General features: G+C 39.5%; 1 protein-coding gene across 6 annotated transcripts in view; it reads left to right on the top strand.

The window, feature by feature from the left end:
- The first annotated feature begins 4,639 nt into the window (after positions 1-4,639).
- Positions 4,640-20,898, top strand: part of Topbp1 (DNA topoisomerase II binding protein 1) — a 57,155-nt gene continuing 40,896 nt past the window's right edge. Inside the window, exons 1-10 of one of the 6 annotated variants that reach the window (XM_074059395.1) lie at positions 4,640-4,795; positions 5,402-5,492; positions 7,841-7,975; positions 10,150-10,293; positions 11,376-11,557; positions 12,894-13,090; positions 14,781-14,960; positions 15,978-16,147; positions 18,877-19,040; positions 19,142-19,389. In XM_074059395.1, the coding sequence (XP_073915496.1) occupies positions 5,409-5,492; positions 7,841-7,975; positions 10,150-10,293; positions 11,376-11,557; positions 12,894-13,090; positions 14,781-14,960; positions 15,978-16,147; positions 18,877-19,040; positions 19,142-19,389 (1,504 nt within the window). In that variant the 5' untranslated portion in view covers positions 4,640-4,795; positions 5,402-5,408. Of the gene's footprint in view, positions 4,796-5,064; positions 5,332-5,401; positions 5,493-7,840; positions 7,976-10,149; positions 10,294-11,375; positions 11,558-12,893; positions 13,091-13,199; positions 14,530-14,780; positions 14,961-15,977; positions 16,148-18,876; positions 19,041-19,141; positions 19,390-20,898 lie in introns of those variants that run through there. The other 5 variants (XM_020165720.2, XM_074059394.1, XM_074059396.1 and 2 more) reach the window with 5 other exon arrangements.

Genomic DNA, 20,898 nt, shown 5'->3' with positions numbered 1-20,898 from the left:
ATGCACATATGAATAATAAAAGAAAAATGAAAAAAAAAAAAAAGATCTTGGCTGAGAGACCCATTCACAGCTCCACTCAGTCTTCCAGTGATCTAGACTGAGAGAAGCTCTACCATTGCCAACAGGTGGCTTTTTAAAAACTAACAAGTGTGTTGCCATCCAAATGACAGAATAAGGAAGGATCTGGAAGGAAGGTAGTAAAAGAAGTGTTCATGAGCCAGGTCTAGAAATTATAAACACGATTTCTACCTATAGTCTATTGGCCATAACTCAACCATCATATGGCCCCCGTCAGATGTAAAGAGGATGCTCATTGCTCTCCATGGTCAATGGCAGTCCTCTCTTGGAGGGTCTTTCTTTCCCTTTCAATTACCTTCTCTAACTACATCTGAACAGGGTGTCATGGGGTTTGGACTCTGGAACTAGAATCTCTGGCTGAGCAACCTTTCCCCACCAACTACATAACTCCATGAAAGGGCATTCAAGAAAACAAACATTTATACAAGATTTTCTGATGTTTTACTTGCTAAGTAAAGAAACACAGGTTAAAAAAAAATGGGGAGTGAGACAAGGAGAGAAAGGCATCCAAAGATCTATTAATAAGGCAGTGACCACTATGGAGACTGGGGCTAATTCCACAGGGGAAATTCTAGGAGCTAGAGTAGATATTCCATTCAAGGGGTATGCAAATAAGGATTTAATCTGCCATTCCTGCCAGTCACTGTTTTTTTCCCACATAGGTAATACATGTTCTATCCACCTGGCCTGCCAGAGAGTCCCTTTGTGCAAAGAAACATAGATGCTGGCAGGTGGAAGTTTCCTGAAGTGCCTAAAAATGGTAAAGGTGGGACGCTTGGCCTAAAAGTGCTAGGTAGCCTCTACCAGAATCCATCAGTAGCATAAAACTAAAAACACAAGTTTCTGGACTGGGGATGTAGTTCAGAAATAAGAGTGCTTACCTAGTATGCTTGAAGACCTATGTTTCATTCCCAGAACCACAAGACAAAAACAAAATAACACAAGTTACTGTTCCCCCCTCCCCCCAAGCACACATATAACTCACAATAGTGGGGCAGATACATAACTCCCTATCAAATAGGAAAGGAGTGAAGCCCCATAGCCAGGGAAGGTCAGTATTAACTTTAGGCAGGCAATGGGAGGTTCTTAGTTGTAGGTTCTGATTAATTCAGGCTCTGCTCTTGAAAGGAGCTCTTTTGCTCATTGCCCTCCAAGGTCCTCCCTCTGGGAGACTTTTCCCTTTCTTGGTGTATTGAAGAAGTTGTACTTCTCAGACATATATAGCTTTTCACCCACTTCCTGCTTTGCAAGCTCAGGATTGTCTCAAAGTTTGAAAGCAAGCATCTCAAACTGTTTGTATCCTGCATATCTCTTTGTTTCCAGTCTCATGTGGTTGTCAACTTCATATGCACAAAGACAAGGTCAAGGACCAGGCCTGACTGATTCTACTGGTGAAGATAACAGGAGACATTTTTAGATTTAGACCATTTATAACTTCTATAGATAGCAAAAAAAGAGAATAAGCCATAGGTGCCAGCTCCCTGGGTCCTTGTCCCATATACCAAAAAGTATAACACTGAAATATGACTGCAAGGTGAGTTTTGGGAGACCCCACTGCTGAAAGGCCAAATCTGGATGGCAGCGAGGTGCTTTTATATTCTGCAGCTCTATTCTGACAGGAGTAGGGCAGAAAAGTCCTATATCTCATCAGAACCCAGAAGGTGAGAAGAAACTGTCTCATGATGGCCTCCTGAAAGAGGGAGGCCTCCCATAATGACTACAAGGGGTTCTGCCAAAGCTCAGATAAGCTGCAATTCAAGCCTTTGACTTTATGGCTATATGTAAAGTTGCCAGGAAGCCATTCCCTCGAGTAAGGGCCCCCACAGTAGTAGCCCTCCATGGTTCTTTGCTAGACATAATTTTCAGGCCTGATTGCTGTTCCTATATCTCTGTCTCACTCATTTGGTGATGTCTTCTCAGCCTGGGCAAGTGGACCATACTCTTCAACTCTTCAACCAGATCATCTCATTCTCTCTCTTTCTCTCCTTTTTTCTTGTGGTACTGGGAATTGAACCCAGGGCCTTGTTCATGATAGTAAGCTCTCTATCACAAGGAATATTCATAATCCCACCATCCATATTTTAAAAAGTAACTACTTTGTCATATTCATTTCCTCTGTTATTTCATTTTACAGATGGGTAAAGTTCTCTTTAGTTCACCTCATGCTGGGTCTGGAGAGTCTGTCTCTACATGACAGAAGTGCCAGAGAAATAGGGAAAGGACCCTAAATGTCTGGAAGGTGAAGAAGAGTTTTAATCACTAAACTGCAGCTCCTTGGGACATACCACAACCATTCCCCATTTTCATAAAAATCTTCATAGACTGTAAGCCTATCTAACTATGTTCACCAAAGGATGGCTATTCAAGTAAACTTTAATGTGCATCAGAATCACCTGGAAGGTTTTTTAAGAACTAGGATGCAAAAAATGGCAGGGAGGGGGAAAGGGGGGAAGGGACTGTTTGCAAAGCACTTGCTTAGCAAACTGGAGGCCTAAGTTCAAACCCCAGTACTGGAGGGAGAGAAGAGAGAGGAGAGAGAGGAGAGAAAGGAGAGAGGAGAGAGGAGAGAGAATATATATATGCCCCAAAATATTTGATTCAGTAGGACTGAAGTCAGGCCCAAGGATTTTCATTTCTAACAAATGCCCAGACTGTACTGATGTTGCTGGTCCAGAGGCCACACCTGAGGACCGCTGCTCTAGTTTGTAGGATTAGATAGTTCAGGGCAGAGACAAGACTCCATCAGCATATCTAGAGACAAGGATGGGAGACTCTGCCCCCTGGTGGTGGTATGTTCTAAAGATCAGGTTCACTTTGCTGCTAGTTAAATTCCAGCTGGCTAAAAGCCAAAGGGTGGAATATATACCCTTCCCCCACCCCCTCCCACTTTCCATCACTCCACCTCTTCTCAAGTCCAGGTGCATGGTTGTGGTGCCTAGGCCATAAGTCCAATTCCAGAGGTTCCACATGTCAGGGCCAGCCACTTGCCTTATTATTCCAAATAAAAAGACAAGTGATGGTGAAGGCTAGAGAAAGATTAATTAATATGGCCAAGGCATGCTGAAGGAGGAGGCAATGCATGCATTTCAGTCCTTTTTTGGAGTATGGACATGAGCTGGGGGTGAGGATAAAGGAATGCTTAAATATACCCAGTCATGGTGTGGCCTGGTTGATCATTATCTCAGTTCTGGTTCTGAGAGGGGTTCTGGAGAGGTTTTTACTGCTGTCACTACTTGAAGGGAGCAGTCTTATTCCCATGAGGTGATCACTCCTGCTCCATCCTCATCATTATAGATAATTGTAATTGTCCTCATTTAGGGGAATGGCCTGTCCTTCAGGAGTAGTTTCAGCTCTAGTTGTAAAGATGTTAATGATCAATCTTTCCTTGAAGTTTTGCAAGGTGGCTGCAGAGAACAGCTCAGAGCAAGGAACACAGATAGAAAATGGAGACAGAGATGCTGAGGTTTTCTCTCGCTTTTAACTAACTCATGGACCCAGAGCTAAGAGTTTTTCAGCAAAAGTAGCTTGAAAGAACCTGTGACAAGAGACCATTGCAGACCTCAGCAAAATCCCTTTGCATTAGCATGTTACTCAAGCCATCCCGTGTCTTTCTTTGCTGGAATGTAGAGAAACACTTAAATAATGCAAACATGGTTACCTCCAATAAGCGAGCCAAAGAAAAACAATATGCAAAGCTGCCTAGTCCCACGACCTTCCCTCCCACCTATACCTCCCCCATCCTCCTTCCCAGCCACCTTACCTAACGTCCACCCTCCTCCAACCTCCCTCTTTCTCGCCCCAGGTTGCTAAAAAGCCCCAGCCTCTAAGAAAGGCGTGCTCTCCTCCCTCTCAGTGTTACTCTAACAGCTGAGGGCCCCTCTCAGGTCTTTTCTCCTTAATAAAGGCCTGCTGCTTGTGAAGGTCGCAAATTCTTTTTCGACGTGTCTCTCTTTTCCCTTTTCTTAAAGTGCCTCAGCTTTTCTTCACGTTCCTTTCATTCTTCCCTTCAGACCTTTTGGCTGTGTTGGAGAGAAAACAACCCGGTCCACGGAGTCAGAAAGATCTTGGTGCAATCTTACTTCTGCCCCTAACTGCTCTTAGCTGCAGCTTTTCACATCTGTAAAGTGGAAATACTACTATTCGCCTCTTAGAATTGTTTAGGATAATATGTGGTTTCTCCTTCACTGCCTGGCATACTCCAGAGGGAAAATTATCTACAACTACTCTCTGCCCCTCGCTTTAGTTGTGTATGTCCACCAATGGAGGACTCCATACATGTGGCCTCTCCCCGTCAACCGTGGGCTCCTACAGAGCCTAGGCCCGCCCTGCAAAACCCTAAACCTGAGAGCAACCTGGAGAAACTTAAAAGAAAGAAGGAGAGGGAAAGAGAGGAAGAGAAAAAAGGAAGGAAAGAAAGAAAGAGGAAAGCCCCGTGGAGAACATCTCCGTACACGGACTGGCGACCATCTTTTCGACATCCCGCCTTCCCGCCGCAGCCTCTGATGACGTCACTTCCGCCGGAAGGAGCTCGTCCGCGCGGTTGGCGCGAAAGTCGGTTCTAAGTCTCGGCCACTTCCGGGTTTCCTGCGTTTGGTTGGGGCTGGGGGCGCCGCCGGGGGCGGAGGCTGTGCGCCGGGCTGGCGCCCGACCCCAGCCGCCGTCCTGCGGGCCGCGCGCCCCCCGACTCGCTGCTCGAAGGCCCCCAGGCTCCATCGAGGTGAGTGAGCACCTAGGTCCCTCCCCGCGCCTGCTCGGGGTCGCAACACCTCCTGAGAGGCCTTTGTGGCCCTCGGCTCCCGCCGTGGTAACCGGCCCTTGGGCCGACGGGTAGGCCCTTTAACGCCGGAGAGACCGCGGCTTCGGCGTTCCAAGATGTAGGCCTTTCCCTGGGATCTGGGGAGCGGGAGGCGCGACCTTGCCACCCGACTGCCATGTCTGTATCTAAAATCTGTTTATTTAGGGATAAGCTGACCTCACCTCACGGGCTCTGGGTACCAGCAGCTGCAGATGCGCTCTGTGTATCCTTCAGCTAAGTGCAATTGAATGTCCCTTAGCTGAGGGGCCCATAGCAAGGGCCCTCACCGTGTTCGATTCAGGGACATTAATCCGTTCTCGCATTTGCAGGGGTTAGCATTGTCATCTTTTTCTTTGACGTTGTCCGCATGCCAGGGTGTCTTGCAAACGTCGTGGATGAATTCAGGGGCAAGGCCAGAGTGTGGGTCCTTAGACATTCTTACCTGCACAGGAAAATAGGTGCGTTCAACATTTAACTCCCTACCTAATGTAGGAATGTTTTTGTTCATGATTCCTTTATTTTTGACAGTTCAAAAATGTCCAGAAATGACCAAGATCCGTTTTTTGTGAAGTTTTTAAAGTCTTCGGGCAATTCCGAATGTTTTTTGAAAGCTCTTGAGGTAAGAATAATTGAACATGTCTTCTTTGATGCTGTGAATTCATTTTCTTGTTTTTTATTTGTTGGGCATTACATCTTAGAAATAAGACATTTTATTTACATATAGTGTTGCTGCAGTCTAAATTAACATAGATTTATCATTTTTATGTAGTTTTGATGTAAGTATATCATTATGTATTTTAGGGAGCTTGAAATCTTTTAGGACATTTCACTTGGATGTGGCTGACCTACAGTTCTTTTTTTATATTTTTAAATTAAAAAAAAGTTTTTGAGATAGGACTCACTATTTAGCCCGGACTGGCCTGGGCTCTGGGATCCTTCCATACCTGCCTTCTGAGTGCTGGCATTGCAGAGATTACAGGCATGCATCAGCATCTCTGGCTCTGGCCTGCATTTCTTGAGAATTGTTTTCTTTTGTAGTTGAAATAACTTGAGTCAGTCCTGTACTGCTCACGCTTCAGTCATTTTTGGTTGTTACAGTTATGTTTCATAATGCAGTGTAGTGTGAGATAATGGCAGTGGAGTAAAGTCAAGTGTGCATGGTCCGTGGCAGTATCTGGCCTGGGAGTTTGTTAGAAATGCACATCTTGGGCCCCAACCCTGATGTGACAATTAGAATCTGCATTTTAAACAGGATCCTCAGTGCACATTTAAAGCAGTTATGCCAGATTTTTCCTTAAAGTTCATTCATTCAGGAAATGTATAGTGAGTGTTCACCATCTCATAGGCTTTGCTCTAGTGCTTGGACACTGGTCAGAGAAAATAAAGATTTCGCTTCTCAACTTACACTCTAGCAGCAGGAAGATATTAATCAGATAACACATGAGAAAATTATGTAGTGTGTTATAGGGGCTAAGTGCTTGGGGAAGATTTTTTTAAAAGCAAAACAGTTTTAAGGGGTTCCAGAGGATGTTTCTTGGGAAGGAAAGAAATGGGAAGGCTATAACTTGACATTAGTTGTAATGAGGGTAGTCTTTATGGTGAAGATATGTAAGTAAGCTTGAGGGATGTGAGGGAGTTATGTAAGTATCTGAGGAAGAAGGTTTCAGGCAGAGGGAGCAGCCATGTCCAAGAGCTTGGGAAAATACTTGTAGTGTCTCGGGTTAGTGTGACAATATTGTCAACAAGGAATGGGGGAAGAGTATTAAGGAATGCTTCAGAGAGTAAGGGTAATGAGGTCATCATAGAAGACCTGTGAACCCCTGTGAAGATTAGCTTTTTCTCTCAGTAAAGTGGAGCACCTCTGGAGGATTTTAATCAGAACAACATGATCTGACTTTCCAATTTAAAAGGATCGCTATAGCTAGCAGGACTCCAAAATTTGTTCAGAAAATTCTTAAGTGCTTACTGAAGAATATCCAGGTGCTTCCTGGATATGATGGCAAGCGACACATCATCATGAAATGTTCATTTTCATAGGAGAGTGACAAGAATTTGTGTATTTATGAACTACCGATGTCATTTTTCTTCATAAAATAACTGGGTGGGGGGTAGGAGGATAATTTTGAAAGCATGATCAGGCACCTGGAGTGGAGCTCAGTGGCAGAGTGCTATCCTGATGTGTGTAAGGACCTGGCTTTGATCCCCAGCACTGGGGTGGGGGGGATCCATGGTTAGGAAAGGCATCTCTGAGGACGTGACATTTAAGCAGACCTGACTGAAGTGAGGGACCCCATCAAGTTCATGCTTGGCTTATCCTAGGCTTAGCAAAGAAGCAGGAATGGCTACAGTTAGCTAGGTAGGAGGTAAATGTGGGGGACAAGGGTTAGATTGTGTGGTCTAGACCCTGATGAAAGATATGGATTTTATTCTTTTTTTTTTTTTCTGATTGTGGGTTGAAGTTTGTTGGTTTTTTTTTTGTTTTTTTTGTTTTCTTTTGTTTTGTGGTTTTTGTACAGGGGATTGAACCCAGGGCCTTGCACATGGTAGGCAAGAGCTCTACAACATATGGCATGCTCCTAGCCCTTTTGTTTTTATATTTTGTGTTTGAGACAGGGTCTTGCTACCTTGGCCCAGGCTTGAGATCTTCCTTGCCACTGCCTCCTGAGTAACTGGGATTACAGATGTGTACCACCACACCTGGCTCCAATAGAGGGTTTTGAGCAGAGTGTAACGTGACTTGACTTGTATTTTTAAAATGATTACTAACTGTTATATAGAGAATGTTTATTCTCCATAAGGACAAGAGAGGGAGAATACCATTTGAGAGGTTTCTGCAGTGGTCTTGGTAAAGATAAGAGTTGCTTTCAATATGGAAAACATGGTTTGAGGTGAATTTTTAAGAGTTGATAGGACTAAAATACATGGAACTAATTTCAGATACATTGTTATTTCATTTTTTTCTTTCAGTCAATAAAAGAATTCCAATCAGAAGAATATCTTCAGATTATTACAGAAGAAGAGGCATTGAAGATAAAGGAGAATGACAGATCACTTTATATCTGTGACCCTTTTAGTGGCACTGTCTTCCATCACCTTAAAAAGGTTTGCTAGCTTGTAGTTCATATGGTAGTCTGCTTTTTGGTTTCTTTTCACTTCATAAGTTCTTTTTTTTTTTTCATTTATCTTTTTTTTTTAATTTATTTTATTATTCATATGTGCATACAAGGCTTGGGTCATTTCTCCTCCCTGCCCCCACCCCCTCCCTTACCACCCACTCTGCCCCCTCCCTCTCCCCCCTACCCCCTCAATACCCAGCAGAAACTATTTTGCCCTTGTTTCTATTTTGTTGAAGAGAGAGTATAAGCAATAATAGGAAGGAACAAGGGTTTTTGCTGGTTAAGGTAAGGATAGCTATACAGGGAGTTGACTCACATTAATTTCCTGTGTGTGTGTGTGTTACCTTCTAGGTTAATTCTTTTTGATCTCACCTTTTCTCTAGTTCCTGGTCCCCTTTTCATATTGGCCTCAGTTGCTTTTAAGGTATCTGCTTTAGTTTCTCTGCGTTAAGGGCAACAAATGCTAGCTAACTTTTTAGGTGTCTTACCTATCCTCACCGCTCCCTTGTGTGCTCTCGCTTTTATCATGTGCTCAAAGTCCAATCACTTCATAAATTCTTTACAGATCCTGAAGTATTAGAGAAATTAAGAATTCATTGGAATTCTGTTGGGTTGTGGGGGCCAGAATAATAATTTTACCTTTTTTTGGATGGCAAGGAGGTTTGAACTCAAGGACTCATGCTTGCTAGATAGGCAAGCATGCGTCATTCTGCCAGCCCCAGAGTAATACTTTTTAAAAGACTAATTTTTTTTTTAAGTGGAACTGGGATTTGAACTCACAGCTTTGTGCTTGCAAAGCAGGTTCTGTGCCCTTGAGCCACACATCCAGCCGTAAAGCTAATCTTGTTACAATAAGCTTTTATTATATGGAATTTTTATATTTAAGGAGATAAGCTTTACTTATAAGTGAGTATGATAATGAAGTATTTTAGTGATGGAGTTTATTGTATTTAAATTCAGATTACAAGATATTTTAGGGAGAAATAACAGTAGGAAAAGACCTCAATATAGGGCTTGGTAGCTTACTGTCTTTTCTGTGGCGCATAGGATTTTACCACCTCTACTTTGAATATGGTCTGAAAATTTAACTTAGAAAGAAGTTTTTTGGGGATTGGTGTTACTAATATGCCAATGAGACATCTTATTTCTTTTTATTGATTCTAGAGTCTACTGACTCATTATTTTTTGGTGTCTGGACAAGAGAGAAGCATTGAAATAAAAGTAAACTGACTGTAATTCCATCCAGATTACAAAGAAGTGATTCTTGTTTGAAGGAGAAGAAAACCTAGAAGAGTAGGTAGATGCAGTACCTGTACAATTTATGGAAGGTCTGTGCCCACCTTGCCAAGAGCATTGTGGGATCTTAGTTTCCTTTTGGAAATATTGCTTGTCAGATCAGTAGCATCAAAAACTCATTGTCTTATGACTGATCAGAAAGGTAGTGATAGTCCTTTCGCAGATATGTAGTGGTGACTTTGACATCTGTAGGCTTTTTAGACTGCCTTGGGTGTGCTAGTATTGAGTAAGATTGTCATCTTTCTTAACTCAGTGTCAATGAAAATGGAAAAGTGGGGTTTCTTTTCTCCCCAGTGCTGGGGATTAAACACAGATCTCATGCTTGTTCTTCCACTGAGCCACACCCCCAGCCCCGAAAGGTCATGTTTTTTAGTTTAAACTACAATGTCTTAGATGTTTGTGGATCTTCTTAAAAAGACATTGAAGTGCAAAGTAAAACCCATGGGTAAACCACCTAGGACAATACAGTTTTTGTTACATAATAGGTTTTTTAGAGGGGTTCATTGTAGGCTCTTACACTTTTGAGCTGCTTCATTGGCTGGATGCGTCATTTGAAAAGTATTGTGTGGATGTTTCCTAGTTGTTGTAGGGTAAGATTATTTGTATTGGAGTTTTGCATGAAGGGATCCTGGAGATTATTTCTTTTGATAGCTTGCATTTAATTTGCTTTTATGTGTGTGTGTAAATTTATTGTTCGGTGTGTCTGAGAAATAGAATGGTCTTTATTTTTTCCTTCTAATAATTTGGTGATTTTCTGTAAGTATTCTTTAACTTCTATGAGTAATTGGTAAATATCAAATGTAATTTTGTAAGATTGGTGGTCTTTTCCTTCATACTTTACTAACACTTTTTCTTTTTTGGTAGCTTGGCTGCAGAATTGTTGGTCCTCAAGTAGTCATATTTTGTATGCACCACCAGCGATGTGTCCCAAGAGCTGAACATCCAGTTTATAATATGGTTATGTCTGATGTAACTGTATCTTGTACAAGCCTAGATAAAGAAAAGAGGGTAAGTATTAAGAGGAATATCATTGTCTCTGTATCTGTCTCCATACTTAATTTTTCACTGTGTAGGAGATAACTTGAAAGACCTTGGACTTAGTGTTCATGAGTTAACAAGTTTAATATACAACAGCCAATAGCATATGACTTTAAAAAGTAAATTGAAACTGGTGGAATGGCTCAGGTAATAGAGTGCCTGCCTAGGAAGCATGAGGCCCAAGTTCAAACCCTAGTACCACCACTACCAAAAGAAAGTAAATTGACTATAGAGGAATCCATTTAGTAGAAATTGGCTAATCGAAGTTTTTTGTTTTGATTTAAAAGGAAACTCACTTTTTCTGCTCTAACTAGTAAGCTTGTTTTTTTGAGTCACATTTTTCTAGTATAGATGGAAAATCTTTTTTTAAAAATTTTTGTGTTACTGAGGATTGAACATAGGGCCTTGTACATGTTAGGCAAGTGCTCTACCATTGAGCTACATCCCCAGCCCTTGGTGGTTTTGAGACGGGGGTCTCGCTATATAGACAGGCTGGCCTTGAACTCACAATCCTCTTGCTTCACCCTCCTGAATAGCTAATCTTTAAAAAAAGGATTCTAAAAGACAGCTGTATAAAGATGTACTTTTATATATTTATATAGATATAATTTATATTTTCAACATATGCAGCACATAAAATATTGTAAGGGCAGCATAGTAATAGATTCATAGAATTGAAAAGAACAGTTACAGTCAGTTGTTGCTTAAAAATGTTACTGAGAAATAGGTTTGCTAGGGGACTACATCATTGAGTGTACTTATACAAATTTAAGATGTCTACAGTGTCATTAGGCAATAAAATCTCAGGGGACCACACCATTGCATATGTTGTCTGTTTTATGCAGCATGTGACTGTTTAGGAAAATAGTTTTTAAATTTATGATTTGTATTCAGCTCCAGAAAGTAATTTCATTAATTATTTAACTTCATGATAACAAGAAACATTTGTGTATTTAAGTTACCAACACCAAAAGATATTTGTGGGATATTGTAGAAGAGTGGAAGTGATACTGTGTGGTTCAGTACTAATATATTTTCTTTCGGGACTACAGGAAGAAGTCCATAAATATGTGCAAATGATGGGTGGACGAGTGTACAGAGACCTTAATATATCAGTAACTCACCTCATTGCAGGAGAAGTTGGTAGCAAAAAATATTTAGTTGCAGCCAATCTGAAGAAACCTATTTTGCTTCCTTCTTGGATTAAAACACTTTGGGAGAAGTCACAAGAGAAGTAAGACAAACATTTGTGTATTTTCTAGATTTGAAAAAAAAAAAAGATGCTTCCACTATTTTGGCATACTCTGGGTTTTCTTAGAGGAATCTTTATGGTATTGTTTTTAGATTTGTTATTCAGAGACAAAAAAGGGGTCATTACTCTTTCCAGTGAAAATAGAAGGCTAGAATCCATCAGTGCTTATTATCAGGGTGTAAGTTAAGTTGACAGCGAGAATGGACTGTAGGCTTAGCACTAGCTAGAAGATAAATGCTTTAATAATAAAATTTGTTATCAATATAAATATTTCTAAAATAATTGAGAAAATCAGTCTGGCAGCTCTACAGGTCTTTTTATTTATTTTTGGTGGTACTGGGATTTGAACTCAGGGACTTTGACTTGCTATGCAGATGCTCTACCACTTGAATCATTCCCCCAACCCTTCTGTGGTCTTACGTTGCATTATGCTTCAGTACTGTGCCCATATTTTAAGGTGGAGAATAAATGAGCCATAATTTTCTCCCAAAGGAGGCAAAGGTAAGATGGAATATAACCGTATGTAAGCCATCAGCTTCAGTATTAGTGTAGATTGAGCCTGATTAAATGTACCTGGCCTGAGCTAGGGATTGGCTATGTGTAGGAGGAGAATAGGATCGCACCCACTTCCTTGTGGGGCTTAGAGCTTGTTTCCAAGGGCACACTGAAGTTTTGCCTGATGTTAGACTTAACAGCCACATAAGCACAGGTACCATAGAATTATATCACCATACAAATTACATTGGCATTTCTCCAGGCTTGTTTTGAACATTGTTCAACACATCCTCAATATATCTCCAAGTTGGCACCTGTTTTCCTAGCCTGACTGGCTTCATCAACACGTCTGCCTAGTGGCAACAGAATGAGACTGGTGTTTGTGTTAGTATTCTGCCAAAATATTTGTTGCTTTTACTTATAGAATAATGGAAGAATTTAAAGTCCATTTTAGGGTTTGGAGTGTGGCTCAAGTGGTAAAAAACCTGCCTAGCATGTATGAGGCCCTGAGTTCAAATCCCACTACTATCAAAAAGGAAAAAAATGTCCATTTTATAGGAGGCAGCCAAAGAACCTTAAGAGTTTTTAACTGGATACTCAGGCTTATAATTTTGGAAAATGTACCACTTTGACTAGCAATGGTTTAGGGTTAATGAAATATGTATTTTTCTTTTACAACAATTTTGAGAGGCTCTGTAGCTGAAACGTCTTTTTTTAGATACATGGTAGTGAGCTAGGTTAGTATAATTCTGAATGTTTTAGGACAATCCAATATATTTAATAAGTTCATTCTTATTTTTTTTTTACCATTTGTTTTCTCTAGAAAAATAGCTAGATACACTGATGTAAACATGGAAGATTTCAAGTGTCCTATTTTTCTTGGTTGCATAATCTGTGTGACTGGCTTGTGTGGCATAGACAGGAAGACAGTTCAGCAGCTCACAGTTAAGCATGGAGGTCAATACATGGGACAGCTGAAAATGAATGAATGTACACACCTCATAGTGCAAGAACCAAAAGGTAAAACGGTTACACATGGACAAGTGCAAAGCTTGTCTAGCTATGAACATTACAAAATCTTTAAGAACTGGCATGCTATTAATTTGTTTCTTCTTCTCCCCTAAAATCTTGCTAAGACAGTTTGGATCCCAGTCAGTAGAAAAAGTACATTTATGTGGTCATTGAGTAAATATAAAAAACTTTCATTGTTGTTTTATTTGACCTTTACACTTAGATCTTTGACTAAAAACAATAACTCCCCACAGTTACCAAGTGATTAAGATAAAAGAAGCTTGAGTAAATAATAAGGAAACTAACACATAAAGCTAAGTGACATTTCTTTCTTATGACTAACTTAAGACTTTAGTGTATTGATTGAATCAGTCAACTTAACTGAATGAACTTGGATTTGTAACTTCAGCATCTACATTGCAGATCATGAAGAAGTAAAAGCATAAAAACATGAATCAGAAGAATTCACTACAGTTACTATTGATTTTGATTTATTAACTTTGTTCTGAAGAATTTTTTACTAGTACTCCTAAAATATGTGCGGATAGATATGAAAAGTTTTGTTAACGTTTTTATTATCATTGTACATTTGTGCTGTGTTTCACTTAGCCACCTAGGTCAGAAATAAAATTTGAGAAAAATTGCTGAGGTTAATTGGTAATCGTCCTTAACCAGAACTTGGGTGTGGGATTGGGACCGGGTGACCAGGAATAGCGCTAGTTCCCCTGCTTCTCTGAATCTGAGCGTGGCTTACCCATGTTGCATACTGACCTCACGTTTTGTGATACTGTTTCAGAATACATTGCATCAAAGCTTTTTTAACAAACTTTATGTGCCTATCCTCAACTTTAAGTAGAATCCTCACATTGGAATGGTCTATTCAGAATTGGTGTTTATTATATTGCGTACATTTATAGTTTTTGCAGTTGTCTTACATATTCTTATGAAAGAATAGTTTTGAGTTACCCCAGTTTATAGATTAAAAAGCTTGTGTAAAGAAGTTAAGTAAGCAGGGCATGGTGGTGCACGTCTGTAATCTCATATGCAAGCAAATTCATTATCAGTTACCCCATAGTTGCCTCTCCATGCAGTTTGTATTAGGAATAACTATCCCCTCCCCCCGCCCGCCACACAACATGTCTATTTATAAACACAGAAAATATGACTAGGAATAACCTAAAGTATTACTTTTTTAATGCACTAGGTGGCATACTGCTTAAAAGTAAAAGTAGTTACTGGTAACTTTTTGTTGTTGTTTTGGTGGTACTGGGGTTTGAACTTGGCTTTGTGCTTGCTAGGCAGGGGCTGTACCACTTGAGCCAGTTCTCCGACTCTTTATAGCTTGAGTTATTCTTTCTGGAGTCTTGTGGGTCATTTTTTTGTTTTTTTTTTTTTTTTTGCCTGAGCCATCCTGTACCAAGATCCTCCTGCTTATGCCTCCTGCATAGGTATGTACTACCATCCCTGGCTTATTTGCTGAAATTGGGCTCACTAACTTTTTGTCTGGACTTTTCTCAAGTCATGATTCTTCTGATCTCTGCCTCTGGGGTAGCTGGAATTATAAGCATGAGCCACCAACCCAGCTAGATTACTGGTAATGTTTAATTTATTTCAGGCAGTTTAAAAAAAATAACCCATTATAAAATAACCTCTAATTTGACTGTTTCTGCATTTATGTCTTTCTGAATGAACACAATAGGACAGAAATATGAATGTGCCAAAAGATGGAATGTGCACTGTGTGACCATGCAATGGTTTTTTGACAGTATTGAGAAAGGGTTTTGTCAGGATGAATCTATGTACAAGACAGAACCTAGACTAGAAGCAAAGACCATGCCTGATACTTCAACTCCTACTGGCCATGTCAACACAATTGATAGTAAGTCTTACTGAGATGAAAGTAAATAATTTTTCCATATAAAAATTAAGTTGTTGGGCTGGGAGTGTAGCTCTGTGGTAGAATACTTGCTTTGCCTGCAGGAGGCCCTGGGTTTGATCCCCAGGACTGGGGGAAAAATTGCCTCATTCCAAGGATCACTGAGATATACTAAGGAGTTTCTACTTTTTCGCTATGCCCCTAGATATAATTGTATAACAGAATGGAGCCAAAGTTTGTAATTGTATGAATGGTTCAGACCTGTCCTGATGTTTCTTTTTAGAGTGAACAGTTGCCTTTTCCCATAACCCTGATGTAATGCAGGAGGAGATGGAAGACATTAAGACACTAGTGGATGGAGACTTATAATAAGAGAATTACTATTTGAACACTATTGACATGCAAATATATATATTTTTTTCCTTGTTCTTTCCTTCCTGGGTGCCACTTTTATTGTATATTAGGATTCATGTATATATAGGTCTGTCTCTGAGCTATCTAGTCTTGTTCATGGGTCTTTCAGACTGTCCTTGCAACAATATTGCTTTAAAGAAGTTTTTTTATTACTAATTATTAAAGCCTTTAAAAATGAAAGGTAAGTGCCACATTGGCAAAAATGTTACTGTCATTTTTTTTTAATGTAAACTACTTAGATATTAAGCTAGCAATTTCATATTTTTATGGGAAACAAGCCACTTTGAAGAAAGTATTAAATATATTTCCATTTTAGTAAGATGGAAGGCTTAATTTCATTTTCCCTTTTCATATTTTGCCACCAAGATTTCAGAAGAAAACCTCAGAATCTAACTTTGAAAATTGTTCATGGCCCCTGCCCTTTTTGTTTTTTTGGTGATACTGGGGTTCGAGCTCAGGGCTTCACACTAGCTAAACAGGCACTTTACTGCTGAGCCATTCCAGCCTGTTCATAGCCCTTTGATTATAATAAAATTAATATATCAGAAATATATTACCAGACAATTTTATCTTCATGAATTTATATATATATTTTTACATTTGTAGGTCAAACTCTTTCAAATGTCAGCCATATTTCTAACGTAAGTGGAAGTTGCATAAATGAATCAATATGCAGTTCAGTTCTTAATGGCAGATTGGAGTCTGCACTTGAAAACCTAGAGAGTCTGGATGTCAGTGCATTTCAAGCGCCTGAAGATTTGCTAGATGGTTGTCGGGTATGTCTTTCTCATGTAATCAGTGCAGTAGGGGATAGTAAACCTCAGCACCTCCTTGCTTGACTTTGAACTCCCCTCTCTTCCACACAAACCCTCCACTAAATTAAGACTCACTCACCATGTCTGTCCCTTGGCTGTGAGGTTCCTGTGCTGAGATGCACCTTCATCTGTTAACTTTCAAAGTTCATTTTACTTTTAAACTCTTCTCTGAACCCATCTAGTTATAATAATTTTATCTGCTGAGTTTTGCGGATACTTAGGTTCTGAAATGTTATTTATAAGTTCCTGTAATTCCACAAATAACTGTAAAATGGATATTATTTTCAGATCAGTATTTATAGGATTAAAGTTCTTCAGAGTCACAGATACTAAATGCTCATCCCTACCCATTAGAGCCACTGCTTTGTTCAGTATCTCTTGGATTATTTAAATTATTTATATGTGAACAATTTTATAGGATCCTTAGGTGGAAATATCATATATTGTACTTTTTCATATCTCCTAGATCTGGATATTTAATATTTCTGTTTAGAGAATGACTAGGTTATCCATTAATTCTCACAGAAAAACAAAAATTTAACCTTATTTTATTGTTAAGAAGGGAAATTGGAGGCTGGGCATGGTGGTTCACACCTGTAGTTCTAGCTACTTGGGAGGTGGAGATTGGAAGAATCGAGATTCCAGGCCAGCTGGGACAAAAATTTCTTGAGACCCCATTTCAACCAATAAAAAGGTGGTGTGCATCTGTCAATCTTGACTATTTGGGAAGCATAAATAGGAGGATTGCCATAGTCCAGGCCTGCCTGGGCATAAAGCAAGACCCTGTCTCAAAAGTAATTAAAGCAAAAGCTGAATGGGCTGGGGGCATGGTTCTAGAGTCTCCTAGTGAGTGTGAAGCCTAAATCAACCTCTAGAACTGCCAATAAAAAAAGAAGGAGGGGAGATTGGGGGCCAGACATAGTGGCTCATGCCAGTAGTCCTAGCTACTTGGGAGGCAAGAATTGGGAGGATTGTGATGCAAAGCCAGCAAGGGCAAAAAGTTAGTTTTACCGCCTTCCCCCATTTAACAAACAAGCTGGGCACAGTGGCAAATGCTTGTCATTCCAGCTATATGGAAGGCATAGGTAGGATTACAACTTAAGCCTGGACCTGAGCAGAAAACAAGAGACCCTATCTGAAAAATAACCTAAATCGGTCACCAGTGGCTTATGTCTATAATCCTAGCTACTTGGGAGGCAGAGATCAGGAAGATCGAGGTTCGTAGCTAGCCTGGGCAAATAGTTCATGAGACCCTATCTGGAAAATATCTAATACACAAATAAAACAGGCCTGGTGGAGTGACTCTAGTGGTAGAGTACCTGCCTAGCAAACATGAGGCCCTGAGTTCAAACCCTAGTACCACTCAAAAAAAAGAAAACCCAAAAACCTAAAAACAAAAGAGCTGGAGGTATGACTTAAGTGCTAGAGTTCTTGCATAACAAGTGCAATGCCCTTAGTTCAAACTCCAGTACCGCCTGAAATAGGAGTGGTGGTGCAAGTTACCCTTCAATCCTTCTAAAAGTTATCAACTTGTTGGTAGAACAGAAAGTGTAATCTTTATCCTAGACTATACTAATTAGTTATATGACTTTTAATTATTCTTTTTAACTAGGAGGTATAGGATTACTAATTTTTGTTAAAGTGTATTTTAATAATAGAGATGATTTGGAATTCGGCTTGGAGTGTGGCACAAGTGGTAGCACATCTGCCTAGCAAGCGCAAGACTTTGAGCTCATACCCCAGTACTGGCAGGGAAAAAAGGGGGGTTTGAAAAAGATGATTTGGTATGTAAATGCAATTAGGAACAGAATTGTCATTCTTAAATTTTTTCAAAGACAGATGTGGAAGTGGTTTTTTATATTGATTAAAGTGTTTGTATATGTCGATAGTTAAAAATAAATTATAATAAATATTGCATACACATTGTCTTCAAAACATTGTGCTTACCTGTTTGACTTAAGTTATTTTTTTTTGTTTGTTTAATGAACTATGAAAAAGATACTTTAACTTCTAGGTAACAGAGTTGGTTTAAGGAGTGAAAGGACTTTGCCAGATCATGTACTTCATCAATGTCAGAGGAAAACAAAGATTTAAACTTAGGTTTTCTGAACTCAAAGTGAATTACAATATATTTCTGTAGTTACCTTAAAAATTACAAGTAGTAATACCTTCACAGAAGTTACCTGATACTGGAAATTACCTTGTGTTAGTATTTAGAAGATGTTGGATTCTGGCCTGATATTTGAAACCTTGTACTACTAGATGATACGCTATGGGAATGTAAAGAAATGATAAAATTATCAGCATTTTAGATATACTTCCCTTTTTTTTTTTTTTAGTGGCACTGGGGTTTGAACTCAGGGCCTCACACTTGCTGGGCAGGCACTCTGCTACTTGAGCCACTTCGCCAGCCCTGGGTTATTTTTGGGTGTGTTGGGTATTGAGATAGGGTTTCACAAACTTTGCCCAGGACTGTCTTCAAACTGCGATCCTTGTGATCTTTGTCTCCTGAGGAGCTAGGATTAGAGGCATGAGCTGTAGCCACTTGGCTTCATTTCATAAGGTATCCTAAAATAAAAACAAGTTGTCTTAATTTACACAGTGGATTTAGACATCTATTTTGAATAAATTTGTTTCTATTGAGAAGTAAAGCATCTTAAATACCTTAAAACAAATATCTCTCTTTGCAGATATACCTTTGTGGCTTTAGTGGCAGAAAGCTAGATAAACTGAGAAGGCTTATCAACAGTGGAGGTGGAGTTCGTTTTAATCAACTTAATGGAGATGTAACTCATGTGATTGTGGGAGATTATGATGATGAATTGAAGCACTTTTGGAATAAATCAGCTCACAGGTTCTATCAGTTTTTAATTCAAAGCAGTTTCTACTGTGTGTTGATTCTTGTTAACATTGCAGTAGGGGGTGGTCTCATTTGTGACTCTGCTGCTTTTGTAGGCCTCATGTAGTGGGAGCGACATGGTTGCTGGAGTGTTTCAGTAAAGGTTACATGCTTCCTGAAGAACCCTATATCCATGCTAACTACCAACCAGTAGAAATTCCAGTTTCAGATCAACCTGAAAGTAAAATGGTACTTTCAAAAAAGAATGGCAGCTTCTCTAAGAAGCACTTGGATCCTAATGAGAAGCGTGAGCAAGCTGATGAAGACCTGCTCTCTCAGTATGTAAACAACGACTCCACAGTGGGTAAGGAAGCATTGATAGAATTTGCAGTTAGTAAGGTGTTTTAGAAAGAAATGAACTGCCCTTTATTTCCTTAAAATTTTATGTTCTTCTTTTCTGAGTAGGCAAGTCCACTGGACTCTGAACCCTTTAATCTTCTCTCCTTTCTAACTGGTTTTGTTTTGATTTGTTCCATGTACTGGCACTGCTTGGTTTATGTGTGAGTTTGTAATACATGAGCTTCTGACAAATGCCTGTTAAGATTATCAAATCTTTCCTGCATGCAGTGCTGCTGTGGGCCACCTCAGTATATAGTTTTACCTGTGTGGCAAGGTGAATTACCACTGAAGAGCTATGAACAGGCTTTTGCCCTTTTTAAAAATGTATTGTGAAATATTTGATATATCCACAAAGATACAAAGAATAGTGTGGTGGGTTACCATGTGCTATCTATTTACAGGAAAATAAAACATTACCACTGTGCCAAAGGGTCTGTGAATCCCTTTCCATTTTTCTTATAGTTTGAGCTACCTGTGTATCTGTAAACCATGCATGCATTGTTTTATTTTGTATCTGTTTAAACTCAGATAAATGATTCATGTTATATACTTTTCTGCTTCCTTCTACTTCTAACATGAAAGACACCCATCTTAAAGATATACTACACAGATTTGAATGTACTTTAGTTTGTCCTTGTTCCCATCAGTAAACATTTGAGCCATGTCCCTTTTTGATCATTACAAATGGTACTGCTGAGATTGTTCTTTTTTTTTTTTCCTAGGCTGACCTGGAAATTGCTATATAGTCCAGGCTGGCCTTGAACTCACAATCCTTTTACCTCCACCTCCTGAGTGCTGAGATTTCAGAAGTGTGCCACCACTTGTCTGACATGGTTCTTGTGCGTGTCTTCTTGTGTACATGAGTAGGAATTTTTGTAGTGTATAAACTCAAGAATAGCATTTGATTCATGGGATATGTATATCTTCAACTTTCTTATATATAATGCAGATTGCTTTCTGAAATATTTGGCTCAGTTTTCCAATTTATACTCTTTAACAGTGACTAAAGTTTTCTGTCTATATCTTCCTGACATAGGAATTGTAATACGGGTAATTTTTGCCCATCTGGCCCGTGTAAAGTAGAGTTTGTAGTTTTAACTTCATACCATGATTAGTAATAAGGTAGAGTATCTTTTTGAGTTCTAATTGGCTGAATATGCTAAGATAATTGAATTTTTCTGCTTATTTGTGGCTTGTGTTTTTCTGTTTTATATATGAAGCTTCTCTATTCTAAGGTCAAAAGTTATCCTACATGTTTTTAAAAGTCTTAAGCTTTTGCTTTCTCACGTTTATGTCTCTACCTACCTGGAGTAGATTTTCGTATTATGTTCTAGTTATACTTTACCCATGTGGATAATCACTTTTTCCAGTCCTTTTTATTGAGTAGTACATCCTTTTCTCATTAGTTTGCACTGCCTCTTCTGTCAGTCTGGACTTTCTGTTCTGTTCCACTTAGATACTGCTCTCATAAACT

The sequence above is a fragment of the Castor canadensis genome, chromosome 17, assembly GCF_047511655.1.
Source record: "Castor canadensis chromosome 17, mCasCan1.hap1v2, whole genome shotgun sequence".
NCBI classification, from domain to species: Eukaryota; Metazoa; Chordata; class Mammalia; order Rodentia; family Castoridae; genus Castor; species Castor canadensis.
The sequence above is the reverse complement of the archived record's forward strand: the minus strand, read 5'-3'. Positions and strand labels throughout refer to the sequence as shown.